Source organism: Parus major, chromosome 12, assembly GCF_001522545.3.
Source record: "Parus major isolate Abel chromosome 12, Parus_major1.1, whole genome shotgun sequence".
Lineage (NCBI taxonomy): Eukaryota > Metazoa > Chordata > Aves > Passeriformes > Paridae > Parus > Parus major.
In genome coordinates, this window is record NC_031781.1 from 11,651,312 (window position 1) to 11,675,925 (window position 24,614).

A 24,614-nucleotide genomic window follows, 5' to 3' on the forward strand; every position below is an offset into this window, starting at 1 on the left:
CTCACACTTCTGAAGTGTGAAAGAGAGTCTGGCACTCTTTAGGACAAAACAGTATCAAAAGAATTTGCAAAGAATCCCTGCAGGTACCTTGCTGTGTTCAGAGGGCTCAAAACAATTGTCTCAACTTGCTTCCTTAGATAAGCCAAGGTGTTTGGAGAGCTGATGTTTCATCTCTTTACAGAAGAAAATCTTTTCAACCATGCCTCCTTGACAATTGCTAATTCAGACAAAAATGTTTCCTAAAAGCTAAAACACACCATCTTTTGTAGAGATTATATTCTATGGAAATTGCTCAAGTGTATTTATATGGCATGCATGAGTTCATTTCATTTTTCTCAAAAGGAAGGCCTACTTTTTTGGAGGTGCATTTCAATCCTCACTTTTGCAGAAGTATGGTATCAGGAATTTAAAACAATGATCATCACATGATTCTCAAAGAGATTCAATTCAGAATGAGTTGGAGATTATAGGGTCTGGTTGGAGCTGACATCTCATGGTTTTGCACCAAGCTGACAATTCCTGTTAGATCAAAATTGCACTGAAATGTCTGCCCAAGAAGAACACAAATCTGGCATAAAGAAATGTAGCTTCCATTTCTTTTATTTTCCCTAATCAAAGGTTTTTATAAAAATAGATTTAAGCAGATAGGATTAATCTTGAGAAACATTTGTTTTAATCCACAAATAGTTTTTGTTAGTTCTACAATGAAAGGATGAACTTCAAAAGATACTAGTTTGTGTATTGCATCCAAACCTCTAAAAACACACTAAAATTCTTTACAACAGAGAAGGTACGCAGACCACAAGCCTCTGAAATTGTTTCTGTTGGTGAGAAATTATGGCAAAATAGAGACTGAGCTGAGCTGGCAACAGAGCAACACCTTAGAAAGAAACCATCATTTGTATTGAGTAATTTCACTGAAGAAAAAATCCCTTCACACATGCTTTAGTTCAGTTTGCTGAGGTAAGGAAAGTGACCCACAAACGGAAAAAAAAATCATTTTATACTTGTTTTTCTTGTGGAAAGTAGATCTGACTCCCTCCATGCCCCATTGGAAAAATTATGTGGCTGTCCTGTTTTTACTGGAGGGCTTCTCATAAAACTGCAGAAGTATCAAAAATTAAGAAAGGGCAACCCAAGGTTTTTTTTTTGGACCACACTTTGTCCTTTGATCTACCTCTTATAAGCAGACTTCCAATATGTAATCCTAGTTGAAAACTCAGGAGGTTGAAGAGGCTTGAGATATGATTCACATCACCTGCTGTAAACACCCCAAATGTTCAAAGTCTTGTAGCAAAATCTTTCATATCTGTTACAGGTTTCTGAGCATAAGAAGATTGTTTTCAAAATTGAACTAAAATTAATTTCATCTAACAGGAAAACCAGACAGTCTTACAACAAAATCATAAATATTGCTTTTTTTTTTTTTTTTTAATTTACTTGACTGAACACAAGAAAAAAGTGAGAAAAAAACCCCTCCACCTTTAGGTTTCACACAGAGGATTGGTTATGATTTGTCTGATATTTTAGGCCCTCTCCTGATTACAGACTGCAGGCTGCAGCAGGTAAGAAATGCCACTTAAGAGACTGTAGCTGTAATCTTAATACCATGGAAAGGTTTTGACAAACAGCACTACGTAAACTCTGCTTCATCACAGGGTTTTAATCTGTACCCCATCACTCACCTTCTGGCATGCAGAGACCTGGCAGTCTGCAAGATTAGAAGCATATTTAGGAGGCAGACTGCAGTTTGGGAATGACAAACACTGCTGGTGTCACACCAGGGTTGTGAAGCTGTCAGTGCATAACCTAGTTGGCCTCATACTGAAGAAAAGGGGATCTGGGGTTAAATTCTAGCTCTTTCCCCACATTTACACATCGCTTTAATCCATCCGCTCTCCTACACAAGGACAGCAACAATTTCAGCTGCAGCTGCCAACAAACAGGATCAGTAGGACTCAGCTAGGAAATCTCAACATACGTATTTCTCAAGCTGTTAGGCTATTCTTCCTGAGGAAATTCAGAAATAAATATCAAAAGAACAGAAACATTTAAGCAAGCTGGTATGCCAGAAGGCATTATTACAAAACAGCTATGAGATCCCTTCTTTGAGAGATTTAGAGCGAAAGAAATGCAGCAAGAAAGCTGTAAAACAGAACACGGATATAAGATTGACATGAGATTCCCCAGCTGTCCTCCCTGCAGTTATTTTTTCCCAAGCAACACAGTGTGAGAACACCAGTGCCCAGCACTTGTGCTTGCTCCCTAAATGCCGCCAACACCCAGCAACACACCCCCACTGCATAGCCCCTGCTGAGGTGCTTTCCCTGCAAAGCACAGGAAGAGTGGACAATTCCTTCTGGTTGACAGAGAGGATGATTCAGAAGATGCACAGGGAAGAAGCAAAGGTCTGGTAATAACCTGAAACCACACAATTGTGACCAGTGGCTCAGAACACTGGGGAGCCAACCCAAACTGGGAGCATGGATGTGTGCACAGAGGCACAGTGGAGCAGGGCTTAGGTAACCTTGTAATGAGTAATACCTGCTCAGTCCCAAATAACACAGTCCTTCACTCAACAACCCCAGCTCTAAGGGTGTTTTACTTTTGTTATACAAAGATGAAGAGGAGGAACATCTGCTCTGCACAGTATTTCACAATGCACAATACAGTTTGTTTCTGCTGCACCATCCTTAATAGGCACAGTACAAATTTGGCAGTGTTCAACTGCTTCATGATGCTCCTGTGATCATGATGTCCAGCTTTAAGCTTGCAACATGAAACAGTTACTGAGAGATTGTTTTGGCATTTTTCTTGACTTGTGTCTTGCCTCTACCTCCCACCAAGATCACACTCATCAACAGCTGCAAGCAGATTTCTTTGCTCACTGCAGTCATATTGGCTGTAAGATACACTTAAGGTGTGAATCACAAAGAAATGTGTGGGCTATAATCACTTTCCACATTTGCAGCTCATTTTTCCAGTCAAGTTGAGAATTTCAGCAGTCCTGGGCAATAAGTAACAAAATTGTTTTCTCTCCTCAGATGACTCCAGGAAGGTGTCACAAGGTTATAAAGTTTGGGTGCTCCAGCCAGCTCTCTTATTCTGCTGACCAGAAGTCTACAAAAACTTAATACATTTTCACAAAACAAAATACACTAAAGACAGTTACACTGAAGTTAGACACACTCATGTCCTCTTGATACTACTGAAGTACAGACATTGTGAATGTATAGGCAAAAACTAAACTTTTGCATTGTAGAACTTCCAGGATCTTTCTGTTTGGGAACAAAAAGCAGGTAAAGGACAAAGGTATGTCTCAAACCTGAGTGCTCCTAAGGGTTACAGCCTCAGACTGGATGTCCCACATAATGTTGGCTTGGTGTTAAAATACAGAACACACTATAGATATAAACCTAAATATGGCCTGACAAATCTAGGGGTTTGCAGGTACTTTGAAGCAGTGTGTAATCTTTGCCAAATAGCACCACAGGGGTTCTGTGAAAAAGTCAAATTTGCCTATCAAGTTCTGCCATTTATAAATAATTACATTTAAATATTTACTGCTTACTAAGACTTTAAAATGTTGGTGCTTATGGACTCGAACTTTGAACACATATTTTTGAAACCCTGTTTTTATGTACATGCATTTTAATACTTCAAGGGTGTGTATATATATATATATATACACACACACACACATATATACATATACAATATATACATATACATACATACATATATACATATATACATATACATATATGTATATGTATATATGTATATGTGTGTGTGTGTGTGTATATATATATATATATATATATATATATATATATATATATACACACACATATATACTTACTACTTTAATCCCTCTCCTGCACCTGAGGTACCCAGGGCAGAGTGACGCTTTAACACTGCCATTTTACATTACAGAAAGTTTTTTGAAGTCATTATGGCACTGAAAGAATGACACTGCAGCACTGCAGGTTAGTTCAGATAAGCAGCACCCTATAGCACATTCTGGGCCATGGTTTGAACAGCAATACAGCAGGGCACAGACACACCAGGGTCCTGACATATGGCTCTTTACAGACACTTTTGTGATTGCAGGGAACAGGCTCCTTCAGGAAGGGCTGCTCACACAGGCTGCCAGTCCCCACACACATGACCCTGGGTCTGCTGGAGATGGTATTTGCAAAAGAGCACTGCCAGCTCTCACCACGCAGCTCTACAGACTAACTGCTCTGTGTCAGCGCAATTTGAGTGTGTGGAGCAGCCTCAGAGGGCTGCGTTTTCATGAGTAGATACTAATCTGGTTCCATGAAAAGATGCAACATCAGTCTGGTGAGCCAGAATATATGCAAAACTGGTTGATCTATGAAAGATCAGTAGTGATGACACAGATTAACAGAATTATATCATGATATCAAATACTTTTTGCATCTACTAAGATTTACTCTTCAAGGGACAGAGCTAAAAAAAACCCACATCACAAGGTGTAATTTCAGGAAGCACAGAAAGTAAGCTTTTTGCTCTCTGATAAATATTAGCAGATCACTCAAATTAGTGAAGTGAAAAGTGTAAGTTCTTCAGTCTTACAATTCCTTTGGTTTTAGTGGAAAGACATCAGTACCTGTAGAACAACTTGACTATCTTCACTTGCCAGCTTGTATATGCAGAAAGATCACAGCTTCCTCATGACTGACAATCAGCTAACACCTAAAGTCAACCTAAAATTTTTTTTCATACATTCTAATTGCAATTGTTTTATCTGGTGGTTTATAACAAAAACAAAACAAAACAAAAATAGAATAACACTAGAAAAATCTGCCTTATCACTGAAACAGAGAAACCATTGCCAGTTATTTGAAACATTACAGATACTCCAGACATGTATGGAGACCCTCAGCGGAGCCAGGAAGCATCATTAACAAACAAAAACAATGTGACATAATCATACACTTAATTGCTTGCCAGTGACAGGCTCAGCTTTGCTTGTACAACTGCTGAGGATCACACTGTTTGCATGTACTGATAAGCCACTCCAGGACCCACAATCACCCAATGACAACTGACAGTTATCTCAAAAGCAAAGTTACTACTATACTGTTTTAATTCATTATTTTTGAAAGATACTGTATCTTATAATTGTATGTATTTCTTAAAAAGAACCTTTGTGAATTCATTTGCTGGTGAAGGCAATATGAGCTACTCAGCTTTTGAGAGCATTGTCCTTCACAAGTGTTGACTGTGGTCAAGTGACCTTTTGAGGAATTAAAAGTGACCTACTTCAATTCACAAGCCTTTTGGTCAGAGAACCACAGTTCTGGGTATTATTTTGAGATTGTCTTCTGGTATGCTTCAGTAGAGATAGCATGTCCTAATTTTAGTCAGGGTATTAACAGAACCTTCCTTAGATCTTCATATTAACAGCACTAACCAAGCAGCAAAGACTTCATTTTCTTTTCCTTGAAAAACAATGAACTCACAGTTTTTACTAAAACCAAAATGAAGAAGAAACTTTCAGAGTAACACTTATTACATCTCTCTAGCTTCTGTATGGCTCTGGAATAATCACTAATGTAGTGGCAGGCCTGTCACACAGCACAGCTGCTTTAGTCTACTGCTGCCTTGTTTGCACTAATGTTTATATTCAGGTTTTCACACCTGACAAAAAGCAAGTCAGAAGAATTTGAGGCAAAAGTTTCCTATGACAGTAAGAGATACAAGGACATAAATTTACCTACATGTAAGGTGTCACACTTTTATCAGACTTCAAATTTTAACTGTGCTGTTTCCAATTGGGATAAACAAAACACAAGCATTTTGTTGAAGAGAGTTTCTCTTTCAATGTTGCATATAAACTTTTAAACATGTTCAGGGTGTTCACACCTGACCTGACATTAACCAGCCCATGCAAGGTTTCTTCAGCAAGAATGAGAATAAGGTCAGCTATAATTCATGGGGAATACAAAAGCCAAGAAGGTGTCCAGAGACCACTCTTTACGCTACACTTTAAGATAAAATAGGAATTTAACATTCAGTCTGAAATAGCTGAGCAAAGCAGTTTGAAAAACAAAAGCTGAGGGTTAATGAGCATAACAAATGAAATACTATCTATTTAAACTGTTATTAGCCACTAACAGCACAGATTGCAAATATAAAAATGTAAAGCTCTGAAAATCTGTTTCTGGTCTTTAAAATGTACAGACAATATGTCACAAAGAAAAAGCCACTCAATACACATGTATGTATCCCAGAGTTAACCTTCAGAAAGTGAATCAACTAATGAGAACAGACAGTGGCAGAACATTCCAAAACAACTTTAAGCCCATTCATTGCAGTTATTTTTTATTTGCTTTACGGAATTGTATTCGTCTATTAATTTTTGATAGTATATCACTCAGATACCAAGTCATCCAGAGGCTTCAACTTTGTACCTCCTGAAGATAATCTTTAATTTACCTTCAGCCTTCCCTGCTGGGGCAACCATTCTGCCTTAAATATGAGCTAATGCAGAAAAAGCACCACATAATCAGTATCTACCATAAAGGAGTAAAGGAGAGAAAGAAGTAAAGGAGATGAAATCAAAATTAACTAGATGCTCCAAAAGAACAATCAACACTATCCAGACATTGTGAAAGGTAGTTTTAAAGAGAAAAAACAGTTTTTACAGCTCAAGGAAATGAATATAAAAGGAGGTTATATGACTCTTTAAAAAGTCTACCCCTGTTTACTCATATCCATTAAGCCCATGGAAAATAGTGATTATAAATAGCTCAGCATGCTCCATTCAATTTCTTTCTTCTCTGTGCTCACTAATTCAATACTAATTCTTTCTATTCCATTTTGTCTCAGAAAACTAACAAAATCACAAGTTTCCTTGGTGGGGAGAGAGGGGAAGGAAGACAGGTTGTTGAAGAACTGCAAGCAAGTATGCCAGGAAACAAAAAGCAAATGCTGCAGATACACAAGAGATATCAAATAGAAGTGCAACTGTGAGAATATTGTTGCTGGAGAAAAGAGAGTTAATGTGGCACTTTGAGGGCTAAAGTGTGAGTGTGTGGCTTACAAGATCACATCTTTCCAAACCGCTACTCAAATTCAATTTCATCTCCTTATGCATAAACCAAAGTGTGTAGCATTTAATTTTAAAAGTAAATTTACAGGCATATTCTTGATATAAAAGAAAACTAGATTTTCTCTCCTTGTGTACTATTTGGGATGAAATTTGAGCGAGCAGGTTGGTATAGTGTGGGCAACTATAATATATGATCAATGAGACCTTCAGAACTCCTGAAAATTTTATTTTAACACAGGAAGCCTGATTTTAAAGACTAAAAATATTGCTTTCTGTAATTAAATTCAAGAAAACAATATGGCAGGGGTCACCTTTTAGGAGGGTGTTCCATTTGAAGGCAGACAATAAGGTACAGAAAAGCTGTTCTAAATCTTAATTGCTAAGAACCAAAAGCAACTGGCAGCTGGATCAGAAGTGCTGACCAACTATTCTCATTTGTACTTTCCTGTTGCCTCCAGTTTCTGATCATCTGTAGGGAACTGCAGGCATTCAGAGCTCAGAATGCACATTTTGAAGTAATTACAGAGAAGTTTAAGAGCAAGAAAAAGTAAAACTTCATTTTCTGAGGTGATAAATGCTGGGAACAAGCATAACAGATAGCAAAATCATCAAATTATGGGTGCCCTTTAAAGCCTGTTGTTTATGGTGCATACTCCTCAGGCTTTATGGTTATACTCTCTCTACATGGCATTAATGTGCAAATAAAGATCAAGAGATCTCTCTCATTTTAAAAACAAGATTTGATTCAGACAGAATGAATTGGAATCAAAACCTACCCAAGACAGTCTTTTTTACATGCTGCAGTCACCACCTGTCCTGCCTTCAGAGGCTGATCCAGAGAAGAGCAAGCACTAGAAGACCTGGTTTGTTACTAGGTAGAAGCAGCAGCAATTTCAAACCATTGTCCACATCTAGAGCTTGGAAAACTCTGCTTTCCCCTGGCCTGTCTCCTCTTCTGACTGACACTAAAGTAATCAGTTAGAAAAAGAGAAAGAAAACTTCACAAAAGTCTTATTGAGCATAGTAACCATGGAGCTGACTCCGAGTGTGACTTTTCTGTGATGAATTAAGTCACAATTGCCCCAAGAGGTGGCAAGTTCACTGTACTTGAATTGCTATCACTGCAACAGTAGGGTTAAAAACTGGCATGACAGCTAACCTGTCTTTGAAAGTCCAGGATTATTCTCAGAACCAACCAAGAAAAGTGTTTTTGTTAGAATTACAGAGTTTTAGCATTCCTATTTGTCAGTTATCTTCTCAAACACAGGTTTACCAAGCTGCACCATTTATGGTTTGATTTGTTTCTTTTCTACACACCCTCTTTGCATTGTGTTAATACAAAGAGTTATAACTCAGGAATTTTGGTCATGAAGCTCAGCTCTGCAAAAAAAAAATTCAACATTCAGTGAGGAAGATTTTTCAGGCCCCAGTACGTAACAATTGTAAACCTTTGAGTCAGTTTCAAACAAGGGACCTTCAATAATGCTCCTCCAACCCCCCCAACAGCAATGTTGCCACAGCTTTCATTACAACTGTATTATCAGCATTTGCCTGTTCACAACCACAGACTTGTCTTGCACCTGTGTTAATGCAGAAACCTTTCCTCACCTTTAACGTGGCAGCCAAGCTGGCCATGTGTTCATTCAGAGTGCTCTCCGACTCCTTGTAAGTCAAGCAGGTGAACTGATATTCCTCTGGATCAAAGGCATCTGCTCCCTGCTGCTCCACGTCGTTAGCTACCCCATCATAATAATCCTCAATATCCCCAGGATCCTCATCCTCTTCCTCCTCCTCGCAATTAGGGTCATAATCCTCTTCATTGCTGTCAGAGCCCTGGCTGTTCATGTCCACGGACATCTTAATGCCCTGCCAAACTGCAGACCAGGGAAGCAAGCGCAGCTTCTTTATTTTCCTCCAAACTTTATTGTTCTTTTGATTTCATCTGAGCTCTGTCTCCTAAGAGAGGAAAAACAATTTTTTCTGTGCCTAAGAAATTGTAAGAGGTGCCAAGTCAACAACAAGTAGGTGATCAAACAGCTAGGAACAGACCAACCCAACGGCCCAGTAAAGAGGATTCTGCTGTGCATGTCCCTGGTTTGGATCCACTGTGACTGTTGCACCTCCAAAGCCAAGGCTGCTCTTACAGGACAGGTCCAAATCCTTGGAGACTGGGTTATTACACTGCACCCTAGTCCCCAGTGCAGGCCCCGTGACTTCTGACATTTGGAAGCTGGCTGCATAACCTTCACTATAGATCTTCTCAAAGATAAAACTGAATTTATGACAAAGTTCTTTATCAACAGCCTGAAATGCTTAAGAACAGCATCCTAGCTATTTAATTAACAGGAAAAACACAAACCTCTTACCTATGACCACAGCAGCTAGAAAGGCAACCTGTGATATCCTGTACAACTTGTAATATTCTGAACAAATCCGTATTACTTCAGAACTACAGACATTAAGCGGGACTTAGGAAAATAAGACCAGCAAACAGATCTCTCTCATGCACACAATTTAACAGTCTTCAATGCCATCTCAAAAGAAATTGTGAAAATAGTTCATCCCTTTAAATTGGTTCTACTGGATGTGATGTGGCTTGGGGCCTTATATCTGAAGGGGCAAATAAAATTATTATTTATTGCCTTCCCAATATATATACTTATTACCTTTGAATGTAGAAATTTATGCTCAGGTATTGACAGCTGTTGGAAGAAGAAGAACAGCTAACTTTTCTTGTTTTTTAAGATTCTCACTTGTTTTGGAAAATTCACACATCTGATACTTATCTGAACTACAAATCTTCTGTTTGTGTAATGGAACCATATGAATTTGAGCTCTAAAAGATTCAGCAGTAAAGCATGAATCAACTTTGAATTACGGTCATCTCATATCTAGTCAAAAATTTCCATTTAACTGAATTATTTAGTTTAGAGAGACTATATTAAATACAGAAGAATTAAAACAATGCTGTAACCAAATTTTACATATAAAAACATGTATTGAAATCAAAGCTCTATTTTCCACAAGCAGCACATATTCGGTTCCTTAAATACACTCCCAATCTGCATTACTATGTTGTCAGCTCTGCCACTCAAATATATTCCCTCAGTATTGCAATTTGTAGCTGCTGGGGAAACCATAATCAAGCTTTGATAATCCTGACTTTACAGTACAGGAAATCTTAACCACAAATTTTAATTATTTTTTCTCAACTCTTGTTTTTTGTTTGTTTGTTTGTTTTGGTTTGGTTTTTGGTTTTTTGTTTGTTTTTTTTTCCCTGTTTCCAGTCACCTGACCAGGCAGCAAAGAATAACCAGGAAGAGATGGGATGTACAATTAATTTGAGGGGCTTCAGTGATTTCAGGAGATACAAACCTCCAGAGAGGCTGAAGACTAGTACCTATTTACATTACCTCCTGAATTCTGGTCTTCATTCCTTTCATTGCCTCTTGATTCCTTAGCTATCCACAGCACACGTAGCATACAAATAATTTTATAGCACTGCTTTCCACAGGACTTCAGAGGAACAGACACACAGTCCCTCCATACTGGAAGGAGACAGATGTGAAATCTGATTTGGCAGATACAAGGCAAACCCTCATCCCTCCCTCTACCCTGCTTAGAGTCTGGGCTTAATCTGCATTGACACTGAGCTCTTGCATAAAAGAATGGATCTTTACCTGCTAAAACTTGTATTTAAAGAAAGACTTATTTGAGCCTCTAACCCCAGTGTGGACTATCAATAGCCCAGTGTGCAACAACTTTGTTCAGCCACCACAAAGCCTGATCAAGTTTCACAGGCCAGGGAACTTCTCAAACTCACTCAGATCATTCCACACTCTAGAAGGAGAAAAAAAAAACAAAAAAAAACCCAGGAGAACACTAGGTCCTCTGCTCTTCCAACACATGTCAAGTCACATTCAAGCAGTGAGATGTTTGTAGATATCCAGGTAGAATAATGGGCCTGCCCAGTACCTCCCAATTACACACCAGTCACTGGGGAGGGGGTGAGAGGAGTGCAGAGATGTCTCTCTGTGCCACTAGCACATTTTTGTGAGCAGAGGAACTGTTTGCACAGGCAAATGGACATATGGATTTATCAAGCTGCAGGACTGGGTGACTTCTGTGACTCCTATCCCAGCTTTCTAGGAAAGAGCTCATTTCCAGTATAACTGAACATCACACTGACACAAGTGAAGGGAGAAGAAGCACAAGGCATATGCTCTGTGGACAAAGCAAAGGAGGGTACTAGGAAAACCAGGAACAAAACTCACCTATGTTCAGCCCAAAGCCCAAATCAAACACTTTAAATACATAGACAAGACAGCTACTACTTGATAGCACTAATTTTTAAGACATAAAGATGTTAAGTTCGAAAGATAGGGTCAAAAAAGCAAGGATTATTTAGATTAAATAATGACCATAACTCCCAAGACCAAATTATAAAATTTTAAACCATATTTAGATCACTTTCCTACTTAAGGGAGGATGATCTCCTCCTTTATCACCTTTATCCCAGATACTCCTGTATCTTCACTAGCACTGATACAATTTAGTCAGCTCCCTTGCTCCAGTCTCTTGCAGGAACTCCTAAACACACCCACCCCTACACTCTGCTGTCTATCATCTCCAACCATGTCCTTTCCCTGACTCCTGCTTTGCAACACAATTCTTAACAAGGTCTTTTGAAACAAAATGCCTTCCATAGTGCCACCACATTATGTGATCCCACCTCATTCCTTGTCCCACTACATCACTTTTCTTACTTCCTGCCAACCCTTGTTGGATTCCTCTAATAACTTTCCTCCAATTGGAGAATGCTCCTCCTATTTTTCTGTTGATATTTCACAACCCTTTCATACGTTTTTTTTCTTCTTTCACCTCTTTATTTACCTGAAAATGAGAACGTGCGATTAAGTCTATCTCCTAGACTCCTTATCCACGTAACCTTTAAACTGGCTAACACTCTCCCTTTTCCCTCAAACTATCCATTAGCCTCAGCTCCATGCTGGCTATCGATGCTAATTGCATCTTCATCTATGTCACCCAAGCCCATAATTCGTGGATCATCCCCAACTGCCTCCTCACATATGCAGGGCACACCTCACCGTTTCTTCTCCACTGTTTTTAGGTAGGAATTTTTTCATCCAAGACAGAGAAACCAGAAGACACCCTATTCTTTTCACCACAGACGACCCTGTAGGAACCTCCTTGCAGCTGCATCACACTCCCCCGGGAACACACCCGCTTGCCTTTCTCTTGCCTGTCTTGGTTCACACTATCACGGCTGCCTTGTCTTTCCCACTTTCCCAACTCATCTGATCCATTTCACTCCTGCCCCTTCTAACCTATCGTCGCTTTTAACAAGTTGTTTTACGGATAGCTACGTATTCCACAGCACCTCTGGCTTCGGGCAGAGCGGTACCCATCGCATTTAAATTACCTCGGGTCCATTCTTTTGGAATGCGTGAGACCAGCCCCTGCGCTTGTCCCGCACAGCCAGAGCGCCGCACATTTGTGTGAGGGCGGAGCAGGAACACCGCGGGAGAGAAGCCGTGCGGGGAAAGCCCGGGCGGCGGCAGGGCGAGGAGGGGCCCCCGCACGGCCGCCTGGAGCCCGAGAGCTTCGGGCTGCGCTTCTGCCGGGGCGGAGCACCGAGCTCAGCACCGGGCACGGACAAGCGGCCCCGCATCACCCCCGCCGGTCTCGCCCCAATCCCAGCAGGGCCCCACCGAGACCCCCAGCACAGCACGGCCGGGCCCCGCACTTACCGGGCGGGCAGGCGGGCGGCAAGAACAGCGCCCCGAGCTCCTCCTGCGCGCCGGAACCGCCGGGCCCGGTGCGTCACCTCCGCCGGGCGGGGCGGGGCCGGGCCGGGCCACGGCGCTGGAGCGGGGGGGAACGGCTGAACCACTGCGGATGTGCGGGGGGAAGCGGCCCCGCGCCCTCAGGAGCGGCCCCCGGGCCGGCCTCGACCGGTGACAGCACCCAGTGGCCGCGCGCGGTGGCAGCGCCGGGAGCGGCCCCTCACACCGCCGCGGTCCCGGCCCGCCCCGCGCCCGCCTCCCGGCGTGCCCCGCACTGGGCTAAAGGTCGCGGCGCGGAGGGGGCGGCATTGGCTCGGCAGGGACGCAGCGCCCCGACCCCGGTTCTCACCCGCCGCCGCCATGGCGAAGCAGCCGCAGCCCATCAGCCCTTTGAAGAACTTCTTCGCTGGCGGTTTCGGGGGCGTCTGCCTGGTGTTCGTGGGGCACCCGCTGGACACCATCAAGGTGAGGTAGCGCGGGACGGCCCGGGACAAGGGGGGCGGCCGGTACTCGGTGCGGGACACTGGAGGGTGGACTACAGCTCCCGGCAGGAACTGCGCGGGAGCGGCGCGGGTCCCGGCGGGCGCCATGGCAGAACTACAACTCCCGGCAAGCACTGCGCGGGAGGCGGGGCTTCCGGTATGCGCCGCGAGTAGACTGCCTGAAGTGCTGTTGGGCGCCCCCTGGCGGTGTGGCGGCCGGGCGTCTCGCAGTCCCGGTTTATCGTGGAAAATCGGGAAAAGAGCGTCCGTGCTCCCGGTGGAGTAGCGAGCTGGGATGCTCCCGCCAGCCCCGTCCCGCGGCGGGACCCTGTGCCCCTGCGCCACGGGGAGGCCAGGAGTGACCCTGTAGGGTCCAGGGAGCTGGTGTCGTCATCTGGACGTCTTCGCAGCAATTAATTAGTTAAATACATAAACTACTCATTACATTAAAAATCAACCCCTTCCCTTCTGCAAAGGGCTAAAATGATGTCAGTGTTTCTATCAATATCTTCAGGTCCGGTCACAAAACATGCTCCATAACAGCCGGAGGTGTTCTGTCAATCAAAGTTTAGATTGTAATATTTAATAAAATAATGTTTTCCTCTCCCTCTTACTAGGTCAGACTGCAAACCCAGCCTAAGCCACAGCCTGGCCAGGCCCCTCTCTATTCTGGGACCTTTGACTGCTTCAGAAAGACTCTTGTTGGAGAGGTACTGTGACACCTGCCGCATCTACCAGTTGTTTCTGTACATTGTAGGAATGGAATCGTGTGCCCCCCAGAGACCATACAATTTCCGGGTTATCAGTTAAATTGATTCTAATTAACATTTGTAAGCAGATTACAAAGCTTGGGGAATACTTAGCATGCACATGCTCTGGGTTCACGTATCTTTGTTTTGCTAAGAAATGTTTTTGATTCAAAATGGCATGATATTAATGTCTGAAGTTATAGACTGGAGTGGATGTTGGCAGTTGTTTTTTGGCCTTGTTGTAGTTAGTGAAATTTTGCTGGTATTTGGAGTCTTCTCTGGAAATTCTATAATGGGTAATAACTTTTGTTAATACAAGCAGTACTTTTACTTTCTTCTGTAAGGTGTTATGCCACCTATAAGAGGGCAGAGGATCTTTAATTTATAGATTTTTTTCTCCCAGAGTGTCAATTATAGTAGTTGTTCAACCTTCTCTAGAAGGTGGACAGTGTCTTTTACTCCTGAATCATCATGATCATGTTGTTGAGCTAGTCTGTTTTGTTTTTAGAAAAGCACACAGCCTTGTTTTAAATTCTTTAATTAAAAGAGAGTCCAGTTTTGTGCTTTTAAAGTTTTCTCAGCAGCTAGTTACCATTTGGAAATAATGGTTGTAAAGCCCAACTGTTTATCTGCTTGCCTGAGGTCTCATTTCTGGCTGCTGGATCTTGTTAGGTAACTCCCTGTTGAATGAAAGATCTGCCTCAAATCTGAAATCTACTTCCAATGTGGTATTAACAAGTTGTTATATAACCAAAGCAAATCTTGCTCCCCTGGTCTCTCCCACAAAAGACTGGAATGCTGTGCCAGCTCTGAATCCCTGGCAGTTTTTAACACCCCTGCTGCAGCACGGACGTCAGAGCTGAGCCATAATAATAGCCTTGTGATGGGAAGTTCAAAAGCAGTGCTGCTTCTCTACTCCTACTCAATACTCATCCATTTCTGTAAGGAAAACTACTAAACCTCTCTGCCAAGGCCTTTTGCTTCCCAATGCTCATGGGGAGGTTGAGCAGCAGTGGTTAATCTCACAGCCAGGTGTAATTTCATGGCAGAGCCAGTTGTGCCTGTAAGACTTTAGTATGTTCTGGGATGCACTGGTTTATTGGGGCAGGGGGAAGAAGGGGGTGCAGAGACCAGTAAATATTTAATTGATGTGTCTAGCCTTTATCTAGGAAGCTCTCCTTTTTACTGGAAAAAGTTTTTATTGGAAAAAGTTCAGTTTAAAGGCAGGAGAAATTAAATAAACACAGCTGCTGGGGTATGCATTAAAGTTTTTCATATGTGTAGTGTATGAAAAGAAACATCAGGAATGTATAAAACATCAGGAATGTGATGTTGTGTGGGGAAAAAGTTTGGATTTAGGGTAGGAAACAAAAAATAATTTGCTCTTGAACCTTTTCCAAATTGAATTCATGTGGGGAGTGAAGGCATTCCAGTTGCTCTCTCTGGCTCTTCCTTTAGTTAAAGAGTGAATTAGTTTCAGCATTCTTAGATTCAGTGTCAAGATTTTACACTACTGGATTTGACAAGTTACCAATAAAACACAGGTGCATTTCTGTGTGTAGGCTCAGAGTGTTCTCTCTTGACATAATCTATTAAGGGTCTTACTCACATGACTTTTAACTTCACTTGCTCATACTTGAGATGTACATGCAGGTGATGGGTGTTGTTACAGAACGGTATCAGTGGTGCCAGTGTTTCCCAGGAAGGATAACTTTCCCCTGCAGCAGTCCCTGAGCCTCAGCTAAACATGTATAACTGCAAATAAACAACAAACCCTTTTATTCCTCTGATTAATTTGACTGTTAGATGGATCCTATCCTGGATTGTTGCCTTTCTCTTCTCAACAAGTTGAAATGTGTGCAAAGTTTATGCAAAGCCAAGTAATTCCTGTGATAATGTTTCTTGCAGGGCGTCCGAGGCTTATATAGAGGAATGGCAGCTCCTATCATTGGAGTGACACCCATGTTTGCTGTGTGCTTCTTTGGATTTGGCTTGGGAAAAAGACTCCAGCAGAGAAAACCTGACGATGTTTTGACGTGAGTTCCTGGTTAATCAGACAGTTGGGAAAGGCATCCTGAGGCTCTTACTGCATTGTCACACGTTGAGTTGTGGTGTAAATTTGTGTCTTCTCCTAGGTTATAAATATAGTTCTGAAAAATAAAATACTCATGTTTTAATGCTTCTGGAAGCGTGGGACTGATAGCACAGGTTAAAAAAGAGACATTGTGTGGGCAGGTGCGATGCAATTCCCTTTCTACGCAAGAAGGAGCCATTAAGGAACAATTCCGGTTTAGATGAGTACAGTGAGAGTTATGTAATGATTGCCTGCCAACACTCTTGCTGTTAACAGAAACTATGGGAACAATAAATTCATGGTCAAGCAGTCTTGACAACATTCACAGCCCTGATTCTCTTTTCCCAGTTAGTTATGAATCTTCATATGTCCCTTCATTAGGATATGAAAACAGCCAAAAAAATGTTCTATTGTTATTTCTGAAAAGAGGTGTTTTTGAGCAGCCCTCCTCTCAGTCATGTCTGACCTTCAGAAACAGCAATAGGAAGCTGAGAAAACTTGATGGGACTTTCTACAAGCCAGCCTGTGCATGAAGAAAGCCCCCCACCCATAAAGTACTCCTGCAGTGGCTTTGCTGAGCTGTGATTTACAGGGATCTGATCTGCAGGGACTGGGCAGTAGCTCAGCAACATTTTTTTCCATTATTTGTGTGCTAGGTAGGAGCTCTGTCAGCAAGTAGGAACCCATCGTATGGAGCCAGCTGTTGTGGGGTATTTTGGTTTCTGTTGGAGCCTTCCCTGCACAGGGCTGGTGTGAGCACACCTGGCCCTGCAATACAGCCACTGCCAACACGGCTCCCATTGCTCGGAGGGAAGCAGTGAAGTGCTGGGGAACTGCTTACATGCCCTCTGTTATACCATGGCAGTGTCCTCACACAGGCAAGACTGAAGGGAAAGGCCAGGGGAACAGTAGGGACTGAACAACAAATGCACCATTTACTTATTCCCAGCAGCCTGACCACCTCACCTCACCACCTGCCTTGTGTTTTATACACATGGTACCAAGAGGAAGTTTTAAAGAGCAAGCTGAAGAAGGACAACATAGTTTTTTTGAGTCTTTATGTAGAATTCCTTTCAAGAAAAGCAGTGGAAAAGAACAAATAGTGTATGTACTGTCACTGTGCTCAGCTGTGCTGTTCTGTGGGTGCAGACCTGACACAGTGAAGGTACAGTGGGCTTGGGATATGAGACCCAAAAATAAAGATCAGACTCCTAGTGCTGTGGTTTTGGGCCTAGAGGCAAGCCATGCTGATTTTGAAGGGAAGTTGTAGAAAGAAGAAGATGGAGAGAAACCTGAGGAGCCCATCCTGCCTTTTCTGGGGCTGAATAATCCCAAGGTGAGCTGAAAACCTCAAAACCTAGTTTGAGTAGGAGGTGCATGTGGAGTGGCGAGGGAGGTCTGAATGGTCTGGAAGATATAATGGGAATTTGAGTAGAGAAAGCTGTAAGAAGTGGAATAGAATGCCATCTCTTGGGCAAGTGGAGAGAAGTGCAAGGTGTGGAATTTACTTGAATTGAGATGTTACGTCATCTTACTAGGGGAAGTAGCAGGAGGCTGGATGTAAAGATAGTTTTGTGATGGAGAAACTCAGCTTGTTTAAGGGATTTTTGTCATGGAGACTTTGCCACGTGAAAGCAAGTGCAGAATGTTTGGGATCATGGCAGGTTGGTAGGACAGACTCAGCTTTGGCAGAGAGTGAAGGAGTGAGAGGTTATGGAAAGGAGGCTTCTGGCTGCACCAGCAGGAATATGTGTGGAATCTGGGGTCACTGAGGGGAGTATGGGAAGAATGGAGGAGGAAGAGATTTGGGAATGAAAATGAATGGGGAATGCTATAGCAAAAAAATGCAAGTAGATGGAATATTAGCAAATAGAATGGATATGAAGAGCTGAGTTGTGGTTGCTGTAGGAACCAGTGCTTTGAGTCCCAGAGGTCTTAAATGTTTAGCTCTGCACTGACAAGGCACTTCTGCACTGATAAAAGCAGAGGGTGCATTTCAAGTTCCACTGCCATGTTCATGTGGAGCAGCACCATCTGGTGATGCAGGGGTCTTTCTGCCCTTCATTTCCTGTGTGCTGTGTTGTGTTAGGGTCTTTTCTGTTTCCTTGGGGCAGATATCCTCAGCTGTTTGCTGCTGGCATGTTGTCAGGAGTGTTCACAACAGTAATCATGGCTCCAGGAGAGAGAATCAAGTGCCTTTTACAGGTAAGGCATTGGATGGTGGTGATGGGAATTTAATTTTAGGGGTCTTGTCTTTCCATAGCAGGAATTTCTTTGGTTAGTGCATTTACTCTGTTCTGTTTTTTGACAGGACTGAGACAACTGTCATTTTATGCAGCTGTGTCACGAAGAAGCATTAAACAAACTCAGCATGACAGTATGAGTACACACAGCGTTAATTGCTCTATTCATTTTACAGAGCTCAATCCTTATGCTATGGGACAATATATGAGGCATCCATGGATGCCTCAGTCTACTTCAAAGTATGGAAAAGTCAATTTTTTCTGAATGAAACTTTTCATTAAAAAAAAAAAAGTGTAAACATGCTAGATCATGAGATTCTTTCTGGTGTAAGGAAATTCTGTTACCTTGACAGCTCCTCATGCAGAACTAAGGAATGCACTTCAGAACAGTGTTCTGACATTTGTGTGGCTGTTAGCTCTACACCTCCTGCAGGAGTTATAAAGTATTGTTGGAAAATGTAAACCTGAACAAATGAAATACCATCTTTAGCAGGTGTGGGAAGCTCTGCTTGTTTCAGACTGTGTTGAACTCTTAATACGGTGATGGGTGGTCACATGTTAGTTCTGACTGACAGGATATTATCATGGGAGCTTTTATACAAATGGTTTGAATTTCACTGAACTATTTGAGGACTACTTTTTGTCTGGAATTACCTAAGTTACTCAAATTGTTTCAAACTTACACTGTGGAAAAATAAAGGAGAATCTGTCCTCTGTGTGAAATGGTAACCACAGCCTCAGCTTCAATGTGAGAGCTGCTTGAGGAAGTGAGGCAGAGGTTCCCTAGGCAAGAGCATGTGCTCCTTCCTCTAAAAACACATGTGAAGCTTTCTAACCCTTGAATGAACGATTTTGCATTGACCAGAAACCTTCACTGGTCACAAACTCTCACTTCAATCCTGCAGATCCAGGCAGCTACAGGTGAAACCAAGTACAGTGGCTCCCTGGACTGTGCCAAGCAGCTGTACCGCGAGGCCGGGATCCGGGGCGTGTACAAGGGAACGGTGCTGACCCTCATGAGAGGTAAGGGACAGTCCTGGTCCCTGCTGGGGCGGGGGGACTGTAGGATAAGAAATCTGACACAGTATGGGAGATCTCACAGTCCCTTTAGCCAATTGGAGGGGCTGTGTCACCCATTTTCTTTCTTTCTTTTTTTTTTTTTTTTTTTCTTTCAGTCTGCAGAGCTACTCCAGTGCCTCAAAGGGCCTGAGAAATAAACATGAGATTCTCAGTGAGTGAGGAAGAGATTAGATGACAAGGATCAGAGGGATATAGGAAGTAATTAAGATCTGAGAAGCCAAGAGGAATGAGAGACTTCAGGAGAGGAGCAGAGAGAACAAAGAGAAGAGAAAAATACAGAAGTGGGCTTTTTTAAAAAATTATTTTCTTCTTTTTTTTCTTTTTTTTTCTCCTTGAGAGAAGGATTGTGCCTGTCTGTGACTGCTTTAAAATATGTGGTGGCAGCAGTTATGCTTTCTACCCTTTTGAGTCTGGGTTATTTTGGACTGGGATGTCATGACCCCTCTCTCAAATACAACAACAGCTAACAGACCCAGAACCCTTTATGTATTTTAGTAATTCCCCTTTGAAAAACTGAAATTTCTGTATTTTGTTACTTCAGTTTAGGAATTTGTTCTATCCTCTGCTTCTCACACAAGTGTAGCAGCCTGCAGTGTAATTCTGGCAGTGTCCCTAGATAGGGGCTGGTTCTTTAGTTTAGGTATGGGATAAGAATAGGCTGTGGGAATAGCTTTAAAAAACACTGAAAAAAATCCCCAAATAGAATCATTAGAATTAATAGTGTGTAAAATTCATGAAGTTCCTGTGCTACTGTGATGTGCTGTGCAGAAATTTGGACAGTTTAGAGCTGTCTCATCATTAGTGTAATGCAACCAGATTACAGTCTGGTTTGAAAGGCTGCTGACAGAAAAGTTATTTTCTCAGTTCTTGCCTTTAGCACCTGCTCTCCATGGGAAAGTTCAGACTCCTCTCTCTAAGGCAGCAGAAGATTTTTATTTTGTTTGTAGAAGAGGTTCAGAAAAGGAATCTGTATGTACTTAGTGGTGTTGCTGAGCTGGCATGGAGCTGGTGTGTCTCTGTGCTTCCTTTGGTTTCCCACCCCTCACAGCCTTTGTTGTTTACCCACCAGACGTCCCAGCCAGTGGAATGTACTTCATGACGTACGAGTGGTTGAAGAACATTCTGACCCCTGAGGGAAAGAGGTCAGTGAAATCTCACAGTCATCACTTTCTGGACTTCCCAGACACTGCTGATTAATCTCCCCAGTTACAAAGAGATTTAGAGCAGTATCATCAAAACAAATTAAAAAAAAAAAAAAGAAAAATGGTTGCTCATCGAGTTGAGCTGGTTTGGTCTGGGGTTAACTGATAATTAAAACAATATTCTGAGTTTCTCTCAGATTCCAGTTTGGGCCAAGTAAGGAATACTGGAAGGAGGACTTCACTTTCAACCTTTATGTGCATAACATGCCGCGGGGCTTTTTTTGGTTTTTTTTGTGGAGGTTTGGTTGGTTTGTTGGTTTGGTTTTTGGTTTTTTCACAGAGCATGTATGTGTGTGCTGCTGAATAAAAAGATTTGAATCTTTAGGATGGAGTTGGTCCATCTTGGAAAGGTTGCTCAGATTCTGAGTGATATGAGAGTGCAGTTACTGTCTGCAGCATTGTGCTGCCTTCTGGCTGTTAGCCAGGCTATCTTTTTGATCGTCACATTGGTCAAAACAATGAGTTTGACTTTTTTTTTCTTTTAAAATATTTTTTTTTCACTTTTTCCTCCCACCCCACTCTGATCCTGCCACAGTGTGAGTGACCTCAGTGTGCCTAGGATCCTCTTTGCTGGGGGCCTGGCTGGGATCTTCAACTGGGCAGTTGCCATTCCACCAGACGTGCTGAAATCACGTTTCCAGACTGGTGAGTTGCATTCCAGTGTGTCACTCAGTGTGGTGCTCCTGGGAATGAGCTGGGCACTGATAGAAGATGCCTTCTGGGAGGCAGCATGTCTTGAGAGAGACAAGTGCATGAAAAACCCAAGGGTGCTCCTAGCATTCCAATTGGTTTCCTCATAAATTTGTGGCACATTGGGCTGCACAGCTCTGTTTTTGCCTCCTTGATAATATAACAATCCTGACTTGAGATACCTGATTTGAAACCTAAGCATAGAACTCATAATAATAGAATTGTCATAGCTGTTTTGTTACAAATGTAATTCTTTGAGAGGTTTTATTATTTCACTTCAGACATAATTGTATAAATTGTAGCCTATCTGCAGTTTATAGTAACAGGGTGTGACTTGCTGAGAGCATTGCTTTCCAACTGGCAGCTCTGCTCTTTAATGTCTGTGGCCTAATTACAGATAGGATGGGCCCAGGTCTTGTGCTTCAACAGAGTTTGACAGGTTTTCCCTTGGTTTCTCTGCCAGTCCTGTCAATGAATAATTTTGTTAAGGCTCCCCATTGTCTCTGTGGACTCAGTTCTCCACTGGACAGTGACCATTTTTTTTGAGTCACAAATTATAATCAGTGAAGGAAACCTCATTTCTTTTTCTCTGAGCAATGGCTGCTGTAGTTGTTTGTACCATACCAAGGGCTGAGGGGTGAAACACATCACAGCTTTGATCCTGTTCCACTGAACCAGTCCCCAGTGCTGCTGTGTGGATGACGTGGGCTCATGGTGGTTCTGTTTAGCTGGGCTGATCTGTGGATTACCTCTTCAGAGGGCTGGCAGTGGCAGTATTTCCCAGGGCAGTGTCAGGAGAAGGAAGAAATTGTTTTTTGAGTAGAGCAGCTTTTAAAAAACACCTCAGCATATCCATGTAACATCAGCATTAGAACATCCTGTGCTTTTCATTTGAAGTCTGTTGCTGTTCTTGGCTGGGGCATGTGATCATTTTCTTATTAAACAGCTTCATCAGTTTTTATATCTGACATTTCTATCACCTACGTTCAGCTCTTTGGAGAGCTGTGATCAGCAGTGCAAGTAACAGCTCAGACTTCCAACCCTGACAAAAGTTATTCTCCTTTCTTCCCTGCCTGCAATGACTTGATGATGTAAATTCTTTGGTCATGGTGAGCACCCAACTCCTCTTCAATGAGCCTTTACTGAGCTGTCTTCTTTGTTTGCTGTAGCAGTGTGAACCTGTTGAAAATCCTGGGCCGTTACATATGGCACATCCTTCAGCCCTTGTCACTGCCACACGTTTGGGCTAATGTTTTGTGCATCCCTTTCAGCTCCTGCAGGAAAATACCCAAATGGCTTTAGAGATGTGCTGAGGGAACTCATCAGAGAGGAAGGAGTTGCATCTCTGTACAAGGGGTTCACAGCTGTGATGATCAGGGCCTTTCCTGCTAACGCGGTGAGTACGTTGTGATTCCGGATGGGTTTTGGGGACATGGCCACACTCAGTGAGTGTTTGCAGTCTGGAGGAGACACAACTGCCTGTTTACTCTTGTACCATTTCAGTGAGGTTCTTGTCACTGCAGGTACTTTTGACTGTTGGTGTCCAGATTCTAAAATGGTACTTTAGGAGCAACAAGTAAATCTTTCTTCAAAGCTTTGCATGAAAGCTCTTTGTTGGCTTTCTCTGATAGTTTTTATATACTGGTTGTACATTCAGCTGTAGAAGAAGGAATGAGTTCCCCTTCACTTCATTTCCCCTTCAATAAATAAGGAGCCTAACAGAGCCAAAGTTCAGCTTTTGTCTGGAGGGATACAGTAGAATTCTTGCCTCTGGTTCAAGACTTTTTATGTCCTCTTCCTCCTTCCATGTAAACCATGTTAGGTTTTCATAGTGCAGCCTTGTTTGAAACAGATTTTTAGAATCCTTATTTGTTCTGTGTTCTCTTTTTCCAGGCATGTTTTCTTGGTTTTGAAGTTGCTATGAAGTTTCTTAACTGGGTTGCACCTGGTCTATGAAGACAAGGAAGCCTGGAAACTAGAGAGAAGGAAGAGTGCAAGTCTGCCTCAAAGGAATAAATGAATTATCACTTAATATTTCAGGAATGATTGTTTGCCTAATACCTTTCTGCCTTTCTCACATTCTTTAGGTGGTGCTATATGCCAGTCAGAAATGCAAGCTGTAACTCTGACAGAGTTGGTGAGGAGTTAGGGGTGACAAATCTTCTGAGCCAACCATAGCAGTGACACTGCTAACACACAACTGTCACTATCACGTGTGCTACCTTAAGTACTTCCTCATGGAAGAAGGGGACACATCTTAAAATGTAATTCTTTATTTACTGAAGAAACATGTAGCTATTAACGCTGAAAAACTTCCATAAAATATTTTTTTGGCAGCATGTACTTAACTCTCAGGGCATAAGTCAGCAGCTGCACATGGTTGTGTCTGCAAGAAATGTCAGACAATGTTCTCATCCTGTAGTTTTTCAGTTGTGGCTGTTTCTGTGTTAACACTGGTTTTAATCCTGTGCATGTACAGCAGAAAACACAACTCAGCAGGGGTGGCCAGAGCTATGTCTCAGTGTGTTGAGGAGTGTTGCAGGTACCATATCAGGTCCTGCACACTCATCTTTTCTGTGGAACTAGGACACAAAATGCATTATGTTTAACATTTGTGCTAAGCTTTACTGAGGGAGCCAGTGGGGAAATGTGTTTGATTAACCTGAACTTTTCTCTCAAATCCTTTCTGTCCCACTGAAAAGAGCCCAAATGTGATTTCAAAAGTACAGCACAGCTCGTAGCAATCTGTGATATATTTGATTCATCAAATATTATGTCCTGGGATTCAATCCCTGACACTGATGTGAGAAAATTTAACAGCACTTCCAAGAACTGAATTTCTCTGACGTGAGGGGGACACCTAAAGAGGACACTGGCTCCGCAGTCTTGTCTAATTTTATTCTTTCTCCTGTTCCTTGGTTTTCTCTTACTATTATTGAACATAATCGCATTTTCATTTGAGAAGTGACTAATACTGAGAAGCAAAAAGCAGATTTTGTTTGTGATGCAGTGTTACTGGAACAATAAAATGAGGTGCTGCTTGGCTAGAATCTGTGCCTTGGTTCATTTACTTTTTGCATGATCATGCATGCTTAGTTTTGCAAAAGTTTTCCAATTCTTAATTCTGAGATTGATTTGGAAATAAACTGTGCTGTGGTGTCTTTGCTAATCCCTTGGTTTTTGGCTTTTCAATTTCATGAGCT

At 42.2% G+C, this 24,614-nt stretch overlaps 2 protein-coding genes across 7 annotated transcripts in view; one reads left to right on the top strand and one right to left on the bottom strand.

Moving 5' to 3' along the window:
• The window catches only part of ARIH2 (ariadne RBR E3 ubiquitin protein ligase 2), a 36,673-nt gene extending 23,349 nt beyond the window's left edge, over positions 1 to 13,324 (bottom strand). For 2 of the 6 annotated variants that reach the window (XR_004499244.1, XM_015640915.3), the window contains exons 1-2: positions 12,856 to 12,939; positions 8,693 to 9,040 (exon numbers count right to left, since the gene is read on the bottom strand). Coding sequence is in view for 4 of the 6 variants with exons in the window: in XM_015640915.3 (XP_015496401.1) it covers positions 8,693 to 8,941 (249 nt within the window). In the remaining 2 variants the exon portion in view is untranslated. Of the gene's footprint in view, positions 1 to 8,692; positions 9,041 to 10,497; positions 10,633 to 12,527; positions 12,622 to 12,855; positions 13,043 to 13,240 lie in introns of those variants that run through there. The other 4 variants (XM_015640916.3, XM_015640917.3, XM_033517546.1 and 1 more) reach the window with 4 other exon arrangements.
• On the top strand, positions 12,996 to 24,580 carry SLC25A20 (solute carrier family 25 member 20). The gene is made up of 9 exons (XM_015640920.3): positions 12,996 to 13,356; positions 13,991 to 14,083; positions 16,031 to 16,158; positions 18,311 to 18,401; positions 19,345 to 19,462; positions 20,589 to 20,661; positions 21,257 to 21,366; positions 22,683 to 22,807; positions 23,305 to 24,580. The coding sequence occupies exons 1-9, from the start codon at positions 13,252 to 13,254 to the stop codon at positions 23,365 to 23,367; spliced, it is 906 nt and encodes a 301-aa protein (XP_015496406.1). The 5' UTR covers positions 12,996 to 13,251; the 3' UTR covers positions 23,368 to 24,580.
• Positions 24,581 to 24,614: the final 34 nt, after the last annotated feature.

Excerpts from the sequence above, each read along its gene's own strand:
- SLC25A20 (XM_015640920.3), top strand. The coding sequence starts at position 13,252 with ATGGCGAAGCAGCCGCAGCCCATCAGCCCTTTGAAGAACTTCTTCGCT. Across the intron at positions 14,084-16,030 it reads GAAAGACTCTTGTTGGAGAG|GGCGTCCGAGGCTTATATAG; the intron begins GTACTGTGACAC and ends TGTTTCTTGCAG. Across the intron at positions 16,159-18,310 it reads AAACCTGACGATGTTTTGAC|ATATCCTCAGCTGTTTGCTG; the intron begins GTGAGTTCCTGG and ends TCCTTGGGGCAG.